This window comes from Rissa tridactyla, chromosome 5 (assembly GCF_028500815.1).
Source record: "Rissa tridactyla isolate bRisTri1 chromosome 5, bRisTri1.patW.cur.20221130, whole genome shotgun sequence".
In the NCBI taxonomy this organism is placed as follows: Eukaryota; Metazoa; Chordata; class Aves; order Charadriiformes; family Laridae; genus Rissa; species Rissa tridactyla.
In genome coordinates, this window is record NC_071470.1 from 15,263,941 (window position 1) to 15,281,711 (window position 17,771).

At 37.2% G+C, this 17,771-nt stretch overlaps 1 protein-coding gene across 4 annotated transcripts in view; it reads right to left on the reverse strand.

The window, feature by feature from the left end:
- The window catches only part of SLC30A9 (solute carrier family 30 member 9), a 38,025-nt gene extending 20,254 nt beyond the window's left edge, over positions 1 to 17,771 (reverse strand). The window contains exons 1-8 of one of the 4 annotated variants that reach the window (XR_008466644.1): positions 17,524 to 17,771; positions 15,651 to 15,827; positions 12,129 to 12,191; positions 8,227 to 8,326; positions 6,931 to 7,023; positions 6,464 to 6,546; positions 5,021 to 5,079; positions 4,171 to 4,238 (exon numbers count right to left, since the gene is read on the reverse strand). Coding sequence is in view for 3 of the 4 variants with exons in the window: in XM_054203150.1 (XP_054059125.1) it covers positions 4,171 to 4,238; positions 5,021 to 5,079; positions 6,464 to 6,546; positions 6,931 to 7,023; positions 8,227 to 8,326; positions 12,129 to 12,191; positions 15,651 to 15,827; positions 17,524 to 17,620 (740 nt within the window). In the remaining variant the exon portion in view is untranslated. Of the gene's footprint in view, positions 1 to 4,170; positions 4,239 to 5,020; positions 5,080 to 6,463; positions 6,547 to 6,930; positions 7,024 to 8,226; positions 8,327 to 12,128; positions 12,192 to 15,650; positions 15,828 to 17,357; positions 17,485 to 17,523 lie in introns of those variants that run through there. The other 3 variants (XM_054203150.1, XM_054203151.1, XM_054203148.1) reach the window with 3 other exon arrangements.

Below are 17,771 nucleotides of genomic sequence, written 5' to 3' on the forward strand. Positions count from 1 at the left end.
CTATACATCCCCTCTTAATGCTGGGGTGCAAGGTTCCCTACTTCCAGTAGGATACAAATGTAAGACAACAGACAGAAGACAAAGCTGTCATTAGATCACACTGTAAAAATTATCTATGGAACTTTTCCATAAAGATGTCCAGTGTGACTTGTCAAGTCTTTTTTGGGTTACGAGCTCACTGGAGTAAGCAGTGTGTTACATTGTACAGAGCACGATAACTAATAGCACTGATATCCGAGCCTACATTCTCACTTCAAACATTCACTACCAGAATCAGTATGTTAATTGTTAGAATCATATTACAAAGAAAATCAGACTAGAGGATTTCAAAATTCTCCTCCATCTTTTTTAACATATTTGAGTTCAGCTTATTGGTAATTTTTAAAAGTATTAAAATGAAATTAAGTGCTATAAATAAGCATTAACAATATCTTGTAGTTGCATTTTTGATCAACCACACGCCAAGAAATTATATTTAAGTTAGAGGAAGCGCGAGTCCAGCCCCTTGCCATACACCAAGTTATACAGTTGATTAAATAACATTCATTTCCAAGGTTATCCTCAAAGAATTTCTGTGACAGTACATCCACTTCTTCAAGCAAGAGGTAGCACTGTTTTCTATACCTCCTTCCATCGAAGGACCTGAACGTGCTTTACAACTTTTAATTTAGTCACATTACCTCGTGAGATGGTAAAGCATCATCATAATTTATAGGTGGGAAGTAAAGAAATGCATAAGTTAGTGGGTAACCCAAGAAGAAAGGAAGGTTGTTTTAACACTAAACCGTAATTTAAACTCCCTGTGTTAATTACAAATTCTTCCAACTCACAGCATCTTTAGCACAGAAAGAAAATGAAAGAAGTTACAGTGGGATTCATGAGCACAGTCTCTTGACTTTTGTATTGTTCTTCTCAATGTTGTATTAATGGAGTTGACAGCTTATCTGAAGGTACAATTCAGTTGTGGGGCCCCCACCTGTTCAGATGACACAACAGGCACTCAGCTGATATTTTATTCACCCCCACAAATTCCGAATTTGTGGGGGGACTTGACATCCTAGAAATCTAAGAAGAAACCACACTAGGATTTTCAAGTGTCAGGCTCAGCACAATCAATCTGTTAATGATGTCCAGTAAGTTGGAGACATAGGATAGAAAGATGAAGAGCGCTACATGGGAAATAATTACAAAAAACCTAGCAACTCTACAGAACCATCAAGGCTAATTTGTGTTTCCTGAAAAAGCTTGGGTTTTCACTGCAAGTAAATTATGTATTGCTTTAAAAAACAAATTCACCACTGCATTTGAAAATAATAATCCCTACGGAAGCCTAAATTCTGTTGAAGAAATACTAAAAAAGATTTTAATCAGCAGAGGAAAAATAATCCAAAACCAGCGGATTCTGAGAAGGCAGTTAAAATACTCCGAATCAGTTTGAAACAAAGTTATCTTTTACATAAGTGACCACCAATTCACAAAGTATTTTCTCTATTGTACTGAAATGCTGACTCATTCAGCTCCCTCATTTCTATCTGCATGGAGCTGAAAAAGCAGGAAAGACAGGTGAAGTATGAAAAAGATTTATTGTATTGATTTGGACATCATGCCAAGAAATAACTAACAAAAAAAACCCCATCATATGATTCATTAGGTAAAATTCTCATGCTTATTAAGCCTACTATTATACAGCATTTTCTAATAAGCCTCTCTTCTGCACCTAGAAAATAAGCAATTTCATTCAGTACAACTGTTTGTAACTGTATTCCAAAGTCCACATAGGAGGCATACATTCACCAACAACGTGGGGGGGAAGTGCTGAAACAGATACACATCTTTCTTGCTGTCAAAAGTCTAGTCAATTTTAGTATAAAGTCTAAATTGGTAACTTTAAGATGTACTGACACATGACAAGAATCAGCATCTCTGGAAAAAAAAAAACCCAAACGATATACAAATGCAAAAGTAGATAAAAATCAGTTATTCAAATCCAGGTTCCTAACTTAACAATTTAAATTAGAATTAAAACAAATTAAAAAAAAAGAAAATCTATCCTGACTGAACTGTAAACTTGAAAAAATTTAAGGGCATTAATACTCACTTTTACATATTTATCATTCCAAATTTGTTTCAAAGATAACCACCTCAAAACCCCAAGATGCATATGGGGAACAGGAATTACAGGGAATTGAGAAATACGTATGGCGAATTGTACCACCATGTGAACACCCCCTTTTTATACTCTACATTACAGCATAAGATAACGATTTAGAAGGACCAGGTCTGATTTACACAGCCATGCATGTTTACTTACGTAAAATATTTAGGCTTTTTGAGACAGAAGAGTAAAAAAGTAAGTGTCAAAATTTAAAAAAATCAAACTGAAAATATTCAGATCCATTATGAATCTATGAGAAAAAAAATTCTATTTATGCTCTAAATCTGAGAACTAAACACTTTTCATCGCATTTATATCCAAAGAAGCAGTAACACTACCAACATCCTTGACCACTAGTATTTAAAAAAAAAAATTATATACACCGTGAAAACTTCGTATTGCGTAAGAGGTAAAATGTTAGCATGACAATGAAATCACTTCAACAATGCCAGACTCTGAAGAACGTTTTGCTAATAACAGACCATTCCCTTTTTCATAAAAAACATTGCCTTCCTGTATTTCTCTAACAGAGCTTCAAAGTTTTTCCTCACACAGAAAATTCTATTAAACAACATGAAGTGCACCAGCACAGCTGGTCTATACCCTCACACACCAATCTGTAGAGAAGAACTTCGCTTTTCATTGAATCATGTTCCACCTTCACTGGGGAAGCCTGAAGTTTGTGAAAAGGCTACCAAATCATTCCAACCAGAGAAGTTAAGACAGATTGACCTTTATTGACGCAAAACCAGAAGCCATTAAAAATCACGCTGATGGCAAGATCAGGGTCACAAACAAAGACGCACCGATGGTGGCCTTGACTTAAGTCTCTGAAAAGTCATCAGGTATTTGAGGGTGACAAGAGATCCTTTAACTTCTAAATAATCTCCACCAAAAAAAATGACAAGCAGCTCTACAAACTTCTGCTGGCCTGGCTACCACACATTTATCTATAAAAGCGCCTAATAGTCCAAAAGGTATTTATGAAGTGAAGAGAGTGCAATGTTTAGAGCAATGCCCTATTTACAAAGCAGGAGGAAAGGTCCATTTTCTCTAGATCATTGTAAGAGAGTGAAGGAGGTGGAAGTGATCACACCACACCACCACCACCTTTTTCTCTTTTTTTTCTTCATTAGAAATATCCATACGAGCAGTTCTTCTATGTTTTTAACTTGGAAAGCTCTGAACAGTTAGTAGTAGAATACTCAGTAGAGAGGGAAGTTTTCAGTCAAATGAGCTTTGTGGGTTTGTTCCCCCCCACAAAGCATAGAGCTTTGTAGGAAAACTCAAAGAGTTATCTCCTGCTCAAAATGTTGATTCTTGTGCCACAAAAGCATTTTTCCTATGTTTCTGTTTTGGTCCCTTATATTGATAGTGTCTAAGCAAATAAATACCTTTTATAAAATCAAATTTATTTTAAAAATTCACAGGTTTTATGGCAAGCACCTTTTAGCCATCGTTTCCCAAGAGAAACTTAACACACTTCTGTGTATTTCACGCCAGATAGTCTGTGCTCATTTGCTTTAAATCAGGATCATTAGTTTTGTTCTGTTTCATTCAAACTTGTAGGACATGTGAAAGGCAGAAACCTCCTAAAATATCCCCTTATCAGTTAGGGAGGAAGAGAGCTGAATAGCAGCAGAAACTGCTGTTATGTGGAAGATTGTTTAAAACATATAAAAAGCCTCCTCTCAAGAAGGAGCAAGAAAAAGGACAACCTTAAATGCCTGCCTCTCCATGCCCTTCAAAATTTTAGTTTTTACTATAATAAACTGTTTAATCTGATCAACTTCAAAAAATTTGCTCTTCTTTGATCAGAGTGATATTCTATCTCTGATCTCTGTATACTGATGAATATATTTACCTAAACTCTCTCCCATCAACCATCTATTAATTTCAGTTATAGAGACACAGGTATCTTTAGCTTGAATACACAGACTGTTTTCATTTCCAGGATAATAAATATAAATTGTTTTATACTTGCATAAACAAAACATTTATTTTTTTAAACTTACATGCAAATAGCTACCATTACCACCTTCCCTGGTCCCTTGAAAAACATAGCTGCTGCACTGGAGCGTGGCTATATAAAGAAATAAGAGATTATTAAAATAAAATAATGAAGTGTTAACCTCATGAAGGACCTACCACACAAATTATTAAATAAAAAAATTTGTATTGCCCTGTATTGCAAAAGTGAAGCTACAGTTCTTGAAGCCTACTTATTTATTACTGAATGCTCACCCAAACTGCAGTTGGGTCTTACACATTTCTACAAATGAATGGCTATGAAAAGGTTAACCAACCAACAAAGCCTCCACCAGGGGCCACTGCAACCATAAGGACAGGAGCCAGCTGTGCAGCAGAAAGATTAAGAAATCATTCTACCATAGCAGAGCACCTGGATCTAGGTAACAGGTCTGCTTAAGCAAAGAGGGAGGGCCAGTAGGGCATAGAGCAAAGTGTTAATGTTTTGGGTTGCCTTTTTTTTCCCCCCCTTAAGAAACCTATTTCATTTCTTTCAATTAACAGTATATTTACTATACATGTTTATAGGCTATAGATGAAATCACAAGTACAGCTGCAATTTTGTTAATAAGAAGGTAATTGACAAAAAAAGAAAAAAACCCACACCTTACTAGTGGATTACAGTGCCACAGTAGGAACCCATTTAAACTGGCATCCTAACATTTACCACTGCATTACAATCGGAGATAGATCTGGTACACTACAGTGCAAATAAATCTTCCATTAGTACTCAGTTAGTTAAGCTTATGCAACTGTTTCACAACTTTTTCCTTCAAAGAGGTGTCACAGTACATCTGTTGGCACTTTTCTAGCCAAAAACTTTAAAACATCTCTTACCTTAGTATTTCCAAAGAACTCCTTGTATTCTCTCAACAGCCTTTGGTTTCTAAATAGATCTGCAATACAAAATTGTTATCGTGAATACCTACTACTAACCAGTAGTTTTCAGGAACTGAAGTCTATTCTTTTTATGCAGCAGCCAACTTCTAGTATGAGCTACATAGTCTATCTTTCTTTGTGCAAAACTCCTTTCCTGGTATTATTAAACACATATTATTATATACTCCTGCAAAATGCCAAATACAATCTGTTAGGATCCTATACGATGTTGCCATTTCTACCAACAAAGGAAGATACACAGAGGGAAAAACTCAAAATACACTGCAGCAAATCCAGGCATTCTACTGCCCACCTCCCGCCCCTTAACCTCAAAGGAGAGGGGGAAGCATGTTTCAAAACAAGTCTCTTAATGTCAGTAGTTTTCCATCCATTAATAATGTTCAGTATCTTCAAAATGAACATTGGTGTAGAAGCTGTAGTGCTAGATTCTCCCCTACGAAGTTATACAAACTACATTGTACACAATAATTTAAACAGATTAAAACAGCCAGTGGAGAAACAGAAGAGTCCCTAAAAAGGGGGAGCTACCACTTCAAGTATACAATGTTTCAGTAAATTTATGATTTAGTATTTTTTTTAATCTCATTTTTTTTTGATTATGTCAAAGAATTATTCTGCTGGTCACTTAAAAATTTTGAAGCTACTGACTGCACTCTCAGTACAAACTGGTAGAAGTGCCTGCAGCTCCAGCCTTTTTACTAGGAGGTGTTCCAGTGGCACAACTATTTTAAAGAAAATGTAAAGGGACCTCTAATTTTAAGGTGCATAAATGGAATAAGTACCTGGAAGAAATATTGCCTCTCCTGTGATTTTAACTGACTAGACAGATCAAAATCCACTACAAACTACTGATTTGAATGTGTCTCTTATTGATAAAACCAGCAAGGATGACAACAATAATTTTAAGCAAAAAGATGACTTGGCGGTGTTTCCCCACTTCTGAAGCAAAAGGTAACCCGAATTCATTTCAGAGGAAAAGTAAATCAGTATGGTATCAAGATTTGGACTGATTTTAAGTCTTTTCAAAACTCTCAATAAAAAAATCCCAAACCACTGAAGATGTTAATTATAATCTAAAAATGGAAAGCCCTCCAAAAAATGAAGTATGACTATAGATCTCAACTGAATGCATGCTTTTGCTGTATCACATAGATGATAAATTGTAAGATAGTGACACACTATATCTGCATAGATAGTAATGTGTTACTTTAACACTATGCTATTAAAAAAAAAAAACCACACAAAAAACCAAAAACTTATCAGTAATTGCTAATTCCAAATTTGGATGTTCTCAATGAAATAATGCACCATCAAAGTGAATTTCTAACAATCATAACTTGGTTGTTTACATTTCAATTTATTTGAAAACTCTATACTCACTTTCTCTGTACTTGATCTCTGCCTCTTTACGTCGTTTTCTTTCTCTAGCTAGAGCCTCTGGACTACCCCAAACTTCAAGAGACCTGCACAGAGTAAAACTAAGTTAGCAATCGTTCTATTTATGCCATTTTTTTGTACTGTGACTACATTACAAATGCCTTTCCTAAAAGGCAGAACATCACATCATTCTTTCTGATAAGAAGCCACACAGACTACTTTAAAGAATCAAAAGCTGGGCAAGGGGGGCTGAGGAAAAGCACTTAATCTTTGGGCACATGAAACATACCCTCCAGTTTTATATACACCATGTAATTATTACAATGAGTATATAAAATGTGTTCAGATAGACAACAAAAAACATTATTGCCCTTTCACACTGTAAACCTGACTCAAAAAGTTTTTTCTCTCTCTCTCATATAATCCATTTTAAATGATCCAAACATTTTCCTTCATAAAGATGTTCTTACTTTGCCTCTACATCCGATCTCAGGTACACAGTGAAAGTCTCAGTGTCATCATGGGGGCTTCGTCGTTTAATTTTCCTCAGCTGGTCTAAGTCACTAAGGAAAGTGAACAAACAGTTTACTGCAAGAAAAGGTTCATATTATTCTAATTTTTCTTTTATGTCTGGGTAATTTTCCACAATTTTGATATTATTAATTTGGAGTACAAAAAACCTGAAGTTGTTTATTTGAGCCAAACAGATATGCAACATGAAGCAAGTTATCTCTAGGATGCTATTGAAAATCACTGCATTTTCCACACTCAGAAGTGCAAATCATGTCCTCACACTATGAAATACTATAGATGGAAGACAAAGTAATAAAACATTGAATAATAAAATATCCAATAAATGATCTGCATGTAACTGATAATGTGCACAAGTGCTAAACAAGAGGGTTCACGCCTTAATACCTCTAAACGAAAAACAGAAGTCACGTGACATGAGAAGTTAAAAAATTTCTCCTCAAAACCTACATACCCAGCACAAGCTGCAAAAGGTTGGAGCTAACAAAACTACTTGAGGGAACACATAAATTTCCTGTGCTGAGCTACACATTAGGGCATCTACATTGAGAGGCATCAGGGATTTTTTTTTTTTCATAAATGCAACAGAATATTTCATTTTTAGCCCAACCAGTTATCTAGTCCTTTTTTCTTCCACCACCCCCCCTTGGTCAATCCAGCAAAACTTTAGTGACTTAGTTGAGTTATTTCTCTGCACAACAAGACAGTTAAAAATATGGCAGAGGACCAAGCACAGTTTGTCACTGGATTTTTACCAAAGACCAAGTCTGGTGACATACACTATGTGTAAAAACAATAGTTAGGTTACAATGAAACAGATTGTATTTTATTCCAAATTACAGACCTCACGTAAAATCAAGTTTCCACTGATCTTTTAGAGATGTTCATTCACATGAAACCATCATGACCCCAAAATGCTGAAACAAGACTTATTTGCCATTCCCCTCTATGATTAGTTGCTCTAGAGGAGGACTCACCTCAACCAGGTTTGTGGTCGTATAAGTACAAATAAATTACTTTAAGAAGCCACTACAGAAACATGCAAACTAAGGGCAAGTTCCTAGTCCACTGTAACGCTAAGTAAACAAGAACTAACTTCAGCCACTTACGATTATGTATACCACAAAAGCATTTAGAAAAAGTTGCTGTGCAAAATCACTCAACTATCACAATTACTTTTGAAACACAAACAAACAAATATTCACAATCTACATTTCAACTCAAACCCAACCTACCTGGATTTAAGACAAAACTCATTTATTGCTCTGACTCCAGTGATGAAGTTATTCTGTGTGTATTTTGGTCCATACTCTCTTTTTTTAAGGACTGCTTTCACTTAAAAACAGAAATAGATAAGCAAGTTAAGTCACTGGGCTTCAAAAGGAAATTCAATCTAGTGTCATATCGTAATACCTCTAAGCGAAGATCTGAAAAGCAATGTTTGTCAGTGAGATAGAAAACTTACAGTGAAGAGACAGGAATCATAGAATCGTCTAGGTTAGAAGGGACCTTTCAGATCATCGAGTCCAACCATCAACCCAACACTGCAAAGACCACCACTAAACCATGTCTCTCAGCACCACGTCTACCTGTCTTTGAAATACCTCCAGGGATGGCGACTCCACCACTTCCCTGGGCAGCCTGGTCCAATGTTTGATAACATCACAATGTTTGTGACGAAATTTTTCCTAATATCCAATCTAAACCTCCCCTGGTGCAACTTGAGGCCATTTCCTCTTGTCCTATCGCCTGTTACTTGGCAGAAGAGACCGACCCCCACCTGGCTACGCCTTCCTTTCAGGGAGCTGTAGAGCGCGATAAGGTCTCCCCTCAGCCTCCTTTTCTCCAGGCTGAACACCCCCAGCTCCCTCAGCCACTCCTCATTGGATGATTCCTCATAGGAATGTTTTCCATTGTGGAAATGAGTAAGAATAGAATGATTTACATCCAAAAATGCTACTTGCTAAGTTGTAGTTCAGGGCTCTCAGATGTTCTACACTTTACTGCCAGTCAGCTACCTCTCCAGCTTTGATGGTGTTTGGCTACTAAAATAGCATTCAAATATGGCAAACCCTTGTTCTAGCAAATGAAATGGCAACATAGAGCTCCATTTCTTTTTTTTCCAACACTTAACCAATTACACCTTCTTCAGATAAGATTTTTGACCTTTGTAGATCATACAGAGAACTGAGACATACGTATACGTCATTTTTCTCAATTATTACTTTCAAAATTAGCACATGTAGTATTGGCAATTTATAACAATTAAAAATTGTTATAAATAAAGAATGTATATCTTTGTATAAAGAATATGTATCTTTTTACCTCTAAATGTACTCTCATAACATCAGATTTTCATGCACAAGGAAAAGAATACCACACCAATTCAGAAAAAGGACAAGTGGAATTTTAAATTTATACAATTTTTTCCTGCTTGTCTATACATATATGTACATACATTTGAAAATAAGACAAAGTTAAGTCACTATACACTCAAGCGTACTCTGCTGAAGTCTGCCGATGACACCAAACTGAGTGGGGAAGAGGACATTTCAGAAGGGAGAGCCACCCTGCAGGAAGACCTGGATAGGCTGGAAGAGTGGGCTAACAAGAACCCTACGAAGCTCAACAAAGACAGGTGTAAAGTCTTGCACCTGGGAAAACGTAATCCAGGTTGGGATCTACCTGGCTGAGGAGCAGCTCTGTGGAAAGGGATCTGGGAGTGCTGGTGGACAACAAGCTCAATATGAGTGAGGAGTGTGCTGCTGGGGCAAAGAAAGCCAACAGGATGCTGGGTTACATCAACAAAGGCATCACCAGAAAAGACAAGAAGTCATCACCCCACTCTACTCAGTGCTTGTCAGACCACACCTGGAACACTGTATTCAGTTTTGGTCCCCACTATACAAAAAAAGATGTGGACAGGCTGGAGGGGGTCCAGAGAAAGGCCACCAAGATGATCAAAGGACTGTGAAGCCTGACATATGAGGAAACGCTGAGAGAACTGGGTTTGTTCAGCCTTGAGAAAAGAAGGCGAGACCTTATCACCACGTTCCGGTATTTAAAGGTTGTCTACAAAGACAACAGAGACTCTCTTTTTACAAGGAGTCACATGGAAAAGACTAGGGTTAATGGGTACAAGTTACTCCAGGGGAGATTCCGATTGCGCACAAGAGGAAAACTATTCACAATAAGAACAATCAGCCATTGGAACAATCTCCCCAGAGAAGTGGTGGATTCCCTCAACATTGGATACTTTTAAGATTCAGCTGGACAGGGAGCTGGGCCATCTTGTCTAGACTATGCTTTTGGCAAGAAAGGTTGGACCAGATCATCCTTGAGGCCCCTTCCAACCTGACATTCTATGATATGATTCTATGATTATTTCTGAGTTTTGAAAACTTAAAGGCAAAACATTGCTTGACACTCAACAAGCCACTAACACTACAGGTATCAATATTTACCATCATAATCTGATTTCTCTCATCCAGTTTGAACTTAAACAATTGTTTTAACTACTTGAGTAATCATATTCATCCTACAATGCTCCTGAGCGAAGATGACAAAAAAACCCAGAGATTTCCTAAAAACAGTCCATCATTTACTAAGAGTAGAACACGATGAGCATTTTTAAACAAGAAGAATGCTTCCCATCTTTTCTTATTTAAAACAGATCTATATCCAAAGTGTATTAACCTCAGTAAAAAATAACTTGTGGATTTATCAAACACCTACTAATCCATCTTCCAGAAACACGGGTAAATTTCACTAAAAGAAAATACTACAACCAATTGTAAGTTGTAGCATACATCAACAATCCTACCCCTAGTGGAGAAAAAAAACAAATTAATTTGGTATTTCCAAGAGAGGGACAAAGCTCAGTAAAAGACGATGTAAATGAAACACTTCAAATAGCACAAATTTTTAAGATTCATGATCCTTTAAAAATGTTATTGTCTTAGAAACTTATTGATGCAAGTATTACTAAGTCACAGCAGCATCTGAAGACTAGAATTCCACTTTCTAGAAACTATCAAAATCTTTAACCTAAACATTCTTGCTTGCACGTCTATAATCTACAGAGGCAAAAATCTCTCCTCACTGAAAGATGTATTTGTTTTACAATTATTTCACAGTCTAATTTCTCCTATCTACTTTGTATGCTCCCCTTGCATGCATACAATAAGTGACAACAGACCCAAAGAAATCAACATAAAGGATGTACACAAAAGTGTATGGAAAATATACAGGGAGACACTGATCTCACCTCGTTACTGACAAGCATATGATTTTTTCTTTAAATTTGTGGAAAGACACAAAGGCATTTTGGTACAGTTTATAGCCTGAGCCATTTTATTCCAGAGATGATTATTATGTATTTTGATGGAGTTTAAAGAGAATGGCAATTTCTGTTTTGATAAAGTTCTTCCCATATATAGAAGGTTAGGAGTGATCAAAAGCACAGGAATTTTTAATGGCATAATTCTCACAATAACATAACAGAAACTATCGGAGTGAAGATGGAGTGAAATTAAGTCATGATAAACTAAAAACATGAAAGAAAGTTTTGCTTTTATTTTATCCACTTATGTTTTTAAACAACGTAACGGAAGACGAAAGCATGTATTTACTACAGGCACAAATAGGAACCCTACAGGACTCAGATTAGGCAGTTCGTGTGGTCAAAATGTATTTAGAAGCAACACTGATTAGATTAACTCGGCAGTAAGAAGGAACAGAGGAAGACTTAGAACAAGGAACAGGGAAGATCAAGTATTCAGCTTAGCCACATTAAGCCTGAGATGGTGAATGGACATGCCTAAAAACATGCAGGGACGACAGACTGTAGTAACAGATGAGTAAACAAATTAGTCTTTTCCTGACAAACTCATCAGCTTAAATGAAATAAAAACAGACACAGAAGAGTGAGTAGTCAGAAGGAATACCTCTGCTGTATTTGATTTTTCAGGAGTCATTTCCAAACAACTCAGTACCAAAGCTGACGTACAAGTGTGTTTTAAAATGTTATTCACACAACTTCTTACGCAATTGAAGAGGAAACACGGTTTCCTTACACATATTTTTTTAACTATCATCAGACAGCAGTAAAATTTCAATACAGGAAGTATTTCGTTACCCTTTACTTGGATGGGCTCTTTAAGGAAAGACTGCTTTTGACCTGCATTGCTCGTATCTTGTCCTGTAAAATAAATATAAAGCTCACTGTAAATAAATATGGAACTATCTACTTCTCTTTTTAGTAAAGAGTTTGGTTGATGTAACAAAACAAGAATATGTCTTAATATTGCTTTCCATCCTGACAAAAAACATTTTTGCTAGATTGCCAAGATTTAAAACTCCCAAAATAAAAGACAGAAATAGTAAGAAAAATTAAAAAAACAAGACATTTAATATAGCATTGATCAATAAACTCCTAGAAGCTTGCAGAAGAGTACCAACTCACAACATACTTCAGAAAGTATCCTAAATTTTTAAAAAATATTTTAACAGTGTACTTATAGTTTGGGGCCAGTTTTATGCAAAAGTTTAGATTAGTAAATATAATGAATACTATACAGTTTATGGCCACTGATCACCCAAGTCTCACAGAGCTTTCAAGCTGTAATTCAGTTTTAAGGGACAGAAGATTTTTCACTTACAAAAAACTAGCTCCTTAAAATACAGGATAAACTAAAATCCACAACTCTTGTGGCACAAGCTGGAGCTAGAAGGAAAACAAAGTATTTTAGTGGGTTTTCAAATTTGAGGATATGACTCAATAAAAAGCCAACAAAATACAATTTATAGTACTGTTCAGTGAATCTCACTACTTGGAAAATAATAAATTCCAGTAATTTCAGTAAGGTTTCTACTTAGAAATCAGAAGTAGTACTCGAAAATACAAAGAAATATTGCATCCTTATTTCATACATCTTGACATAGCTATCAGAACAAAAATCTTGTGATTTTAACACAAACCAACATACCCACATTTTTGTGCCCTAACACTCTCTAACATTGGAGGTTTGCAACACAGTCATTAACAGAATTAAAACCAACTTTATTGAGTGTGATAGATTTTTTTAAAAATTTAACATTTTTCAATTGGGTTTGTGTTAATTAATGAGATACTCCTAGCTTAACATGCTACTCAAATTACTCAAAGGTCAGATATTCTTGAAGCTTGGACTACATAACTATCTTTCCATCAGGTAATTAGTTATTGTCCCAACAGCAACTGAGGCCTAAGGCTAATAACAATCTGAGTACACTTTCTTGGAAAATAACATTTACAAGTTTATGCAACTGATCTTACTATAGAGCAAATACGGCTGGACCATAAATAACTAGCATTCCTAAACCAGTCATCCCTATCAGTTATTTTTTGACTTGGGGAAAAAAAAAAAAAAGTAAAACATCCTTTGCTGTTCCTTCCCTTTCTTTTCTTACCTGGTTTAAGACAGCAGACAACCAATTTATCAATACACATGATAAAAAACTTCTGCTAAAATTGCTTAGCAAAAACTGAGTAGCAGCTTCTTTTCAGAAACCCTGTGAGCGACCATTTATGTTGTTAAAAGAAGTATCACCAAAATTGTTTAACATCAGATTGGATCATAAGATTTCAGAGGGTGAAAAAAGGCACAAAAATATCACGATTTATATCTGTGCACAGAGACCACATCAGCTGCCCTTTTAAAGTTTACTACCTCGGCCTAGAGACTGGACAAAATCACAGTGCATCAGTGAGAAAAAAAGAACATTGACTACTTCAATTCACAACTACTGTTTTTCAGACAAGCTGAGGTTGCTATGATAGAACTTTCAAGACAGATACATTAATATTTTCAATATCACATTAACAGGAAAAGCATTTCCCAAGTTTACTGATAAAGAAATGGACTCCAAAAGAGATCCATTATTTGCTAAATATTTAAGTTACTGGAAAAGTATAGGAATCTTTACAAGTAGTATATTTCCTTTTCAGAATTCTATCAAAACATGATTTTAAAATAAACAGTAGTAATATGCCCAAAACACATAAGAATATTCTATCTGTTAGGCTTCAGAAAACACCCTCTATATGAAGCGTGCAAATAATGTGCGCATTCCAAAACAAACTTTAAAGTGATTGTTCATCTATGCACAGTATCTTGCACACACTCACATACAACAGCCCCCCACTCCCAACAAAAGGTTGTGTCTCTGACGGTGCCCATGTGGCACCGTTCCACTCAAGGCCACACTGCCACAAAGGGCAACGTCTCTCCCAGCCATTTTAGAGACAGTGAGCAGATCAGCTTACTGATCCACCTGAACCTTAGCTCTGCAAAAGAAGGCGGCAATTTATTTTTCACAAAACAGGCCTAAATGTCATTAATGCCAGCACAAGAGAGGGATTAATCAGATAGGGGTGGGAGAAGATGGGAAGACCCTTCTCATGACAATCAACAATTATATAAACTTAAGGCAATCGCGAAAGCAATAGTGCTAGACTATCTTCACATCTGATTTTTAACACCAGTAACTGCACATTAAGAACCCTGAAAATACAAATACAACTGGCTTTACAGTCTTTTACTGTATTCAGGCAGACATTCCTCTGCAAAAATCTCACACTCTAGCAACCATCTTCAGCTCAAGATTTTCCAAGAAACATAAACAGTCTTAAGTATTATCCTCTCCTAAAATCCAATCACAAACTTAAGAAACAATATCTAGCTGTTACACTTAGAACAATATTTAAGATCCACTTTTGTATTTCCAAACATCATAAAAATAACACTCTTAGCTGGCTGCAGTTACTAGCTCCTAAAGACGGCTGCAAGCCTCGGGAATTTACAAGTTACTGAAGAAAGAATGAGTACCTGCTAGCCTGACAATGAAGAGGAGAAAATTTTCTTTAGTAGACCACTTAATTTTAGATAAAAGCACGCAGAAAGAGAGCTTTCATTTTAAAAAGCATTTGTTATCTTTTAAGCCCAGTAGTCATCTGTGCAGTTCTACCCTTAGCAGAAAAAAATAGAGGATGCGATGGAGCAAGGACAAGACAGTTCTGAATTTCACAAGCACCTAACTAACACAAGACTGACAATCAAATTGAACAGCAAGGAGCGTCAGGTTATGTCTGTTATATCAAGTGTTTCATGTGAATGCTGCAGTTTTGACAACTCTCAAATTAGAAAGCTCTAGCAGGTGAAACAGCTCAACCTTTTTTACCAGTCATCTACAGCCTGACCCGGAGAAGACACAGTGCTCAGTATTCACATTCATTCAATCTTTATCACTAGTTCATTTCACACAACAAACCTGAAATACTACAAAAAGAATTTAAGCAAGCAAACAAAGTGGTAAAAGACAAGTAATACATTCAATTTCTTACCCCTTAAGTTACCTAATCCCTTCTGACATCCACATTTTATCATCACCACTTCAAATTTGATTAAACTTAAATCTTTTAAATACTGGAATGACAAAGAAATCCATTTCAGCATTCCTTCCTGCTTATGCATTTGAAATTTATATATAGATGCCCACGAGCAACAAAGACTAAGAATTCTGCAACCGTAATATCACACAATTGGGAAAAATGCTATCAATTGTTAAAGACAAAGTTTTTACATTTATATAAATACTCTTTATTGTAGCTTAGTACTACCTGTTCCAACTTTATGCGGGGTTTCTTGAGGGGTTGATCCATTTGTACCTTCTGATCCAAGATCTTTTTTCTGACCATTGGAGGTATAAACTCTCACTTGACTCATCAACTGCACCGGCAGACGATTGCATGGTATAACGTAAGACAGACTCCCACTTTTCATTGAAGCTTGCCATCCTAACAGGGGGAGGAAAAAAAGATGTTTCAAGGAACCATTTTGGAAGGAAAAAAAGGGAAAGCAGTCCAGCTATATCAGCAGCTGTTATGGAAAGTTAGCTTTAAGTATTGATCTGTATTTATTTTACCCACATTTAGGAATCACAATATGGGAGTACACAACATGCTTTCATTGCCTCCCTTTAAACATCCACTTTTAAACTTCATTCTAGCATTAGGGTTTTTTCCCCATACAATCAGAACGCACTTTTTCCAAAGACCTCTAGTTGATCTTAAGGGGATTAAAAAAAAAAACAAAGAAAAAAAAAAAGCTATCTGATAAGCCTCGCTTACTGATACATTAAGTCCCATTCTAGTCATACTGCCTCAAAATCTTTAAAAAACAAGTATTGATAAAAGAGCAAATACAGACCACTACAAAACTATTTGCTAGTGTTGCCACTTCATTTCACTCCATGTACACTCTGTACAAACCACAGCTTACCAATTACGAAAAACTGAACCGGGTGCATTACACATTAGGAGCCACTTGCTACAAAAATTACATTCAAAAGCACATAACCTTGTATAAAACACTTTATACAGAAGAATCTTAAATTTTACAACATCGGCAACAGACAAACTACAAGATAAATACGTAAAAAGCCTACTGAGAAATCACTGCGGGTAAGCAAATCTTCAATTTCAAAAGACTAGCCAGAAGTAGAGTTGCATGCAGTCCAACCTGTATGAGCAACCAGTTTCTTTTAGGCAGCACAAACACTTCTGTAGAAAGCATATATAACTCCTCCAACCAGAAATGCAACAGGCAAACTGGCTGCTTTGGAAAGCACCGATTAAAAGAATAAATTAATTTTAAAAATAAAAATTAAGCAGTGCTGGTAAATCAAGTCATACAAAGTATGACTAATCATACATGAATAATGCACCTCCCAACTATATATTTTATAAAACTGTTTATTCTGTGAAAGCCTCAACAGCTTTTCTTCTATTTTAGTCCTCTACAGTACAGAAGCATCTCCATGTACGTGCACTGCTTTGAACCTCACAGAACAATTTCACCAAAAAAAAGTCAGATAAGCTCTTATTTACTGTTAGCTATTGCTAATGCGACAAAAGCCCTGAAAACTCAACTCAACAGAGCTCAGTGAACGCACTAATTAGGAGTCACAAGCGATTACAACAAACACATGGCACAAGATGAGCTGTGTCGCTGGTTCCTGAGCTTTGGTGACAGCGGGGCAGGTGAAGAAGGGAAACTCCATCGGCATGTTTAGAGGACGTTTTTCCTACTAATCCACACACACGAGAAACCATTAAGGAAAACGGTTTTTGCTGCAATTCAACCGTAAGTGATTACATGTAGAGGGGCAAAAACCGGTCAGAATTTGAATGTCACGGGATCAGCAGCCCAAAGGGAGAGCCAGGGCTCACCGCTCGGACCAACGCAAATCCCCCTAAGACTATCCTTCGTTTCACAGAATTATTGCTAACTTCACCCCCGACACGGGCATGACGTATCGTTCTTACGTAAGACCGGGGCTGACAGGGCCGGAGGCCTCCGAAGGGCGCGTGGAAATACCCCTGGGAAGGTAAATTCTGCTTCTCCCCACGCCAGCAACGCAGCTTCACTACAGGCTCGGCCGGGGAGAGGGGAGGGTGGGTTCCCGGCGGGGCCGGGCCCTGAGGGACTCACCGTGGCAGGCCCGGGACAGCGGCGCCGCCTGGCACCGCAGGTACAGGCGGTAGAGGCCGCGGCAGCCCCGCCGCTGGGCGGCCAGGGCCGGCATCATGGCGGCGACCGCAGGCGGAGGCCGGCCGCTCCCCGCCGCACGCCAGCCGCCGGCGAGAGGGCGGCGATTGGCATGGGAGAAGCCCGGAGCTGCTGCGGCGGCGGCAACAGCAGCACAACCCGGGCTGGCCCCGGTCGGCGGCGGTAGGCGG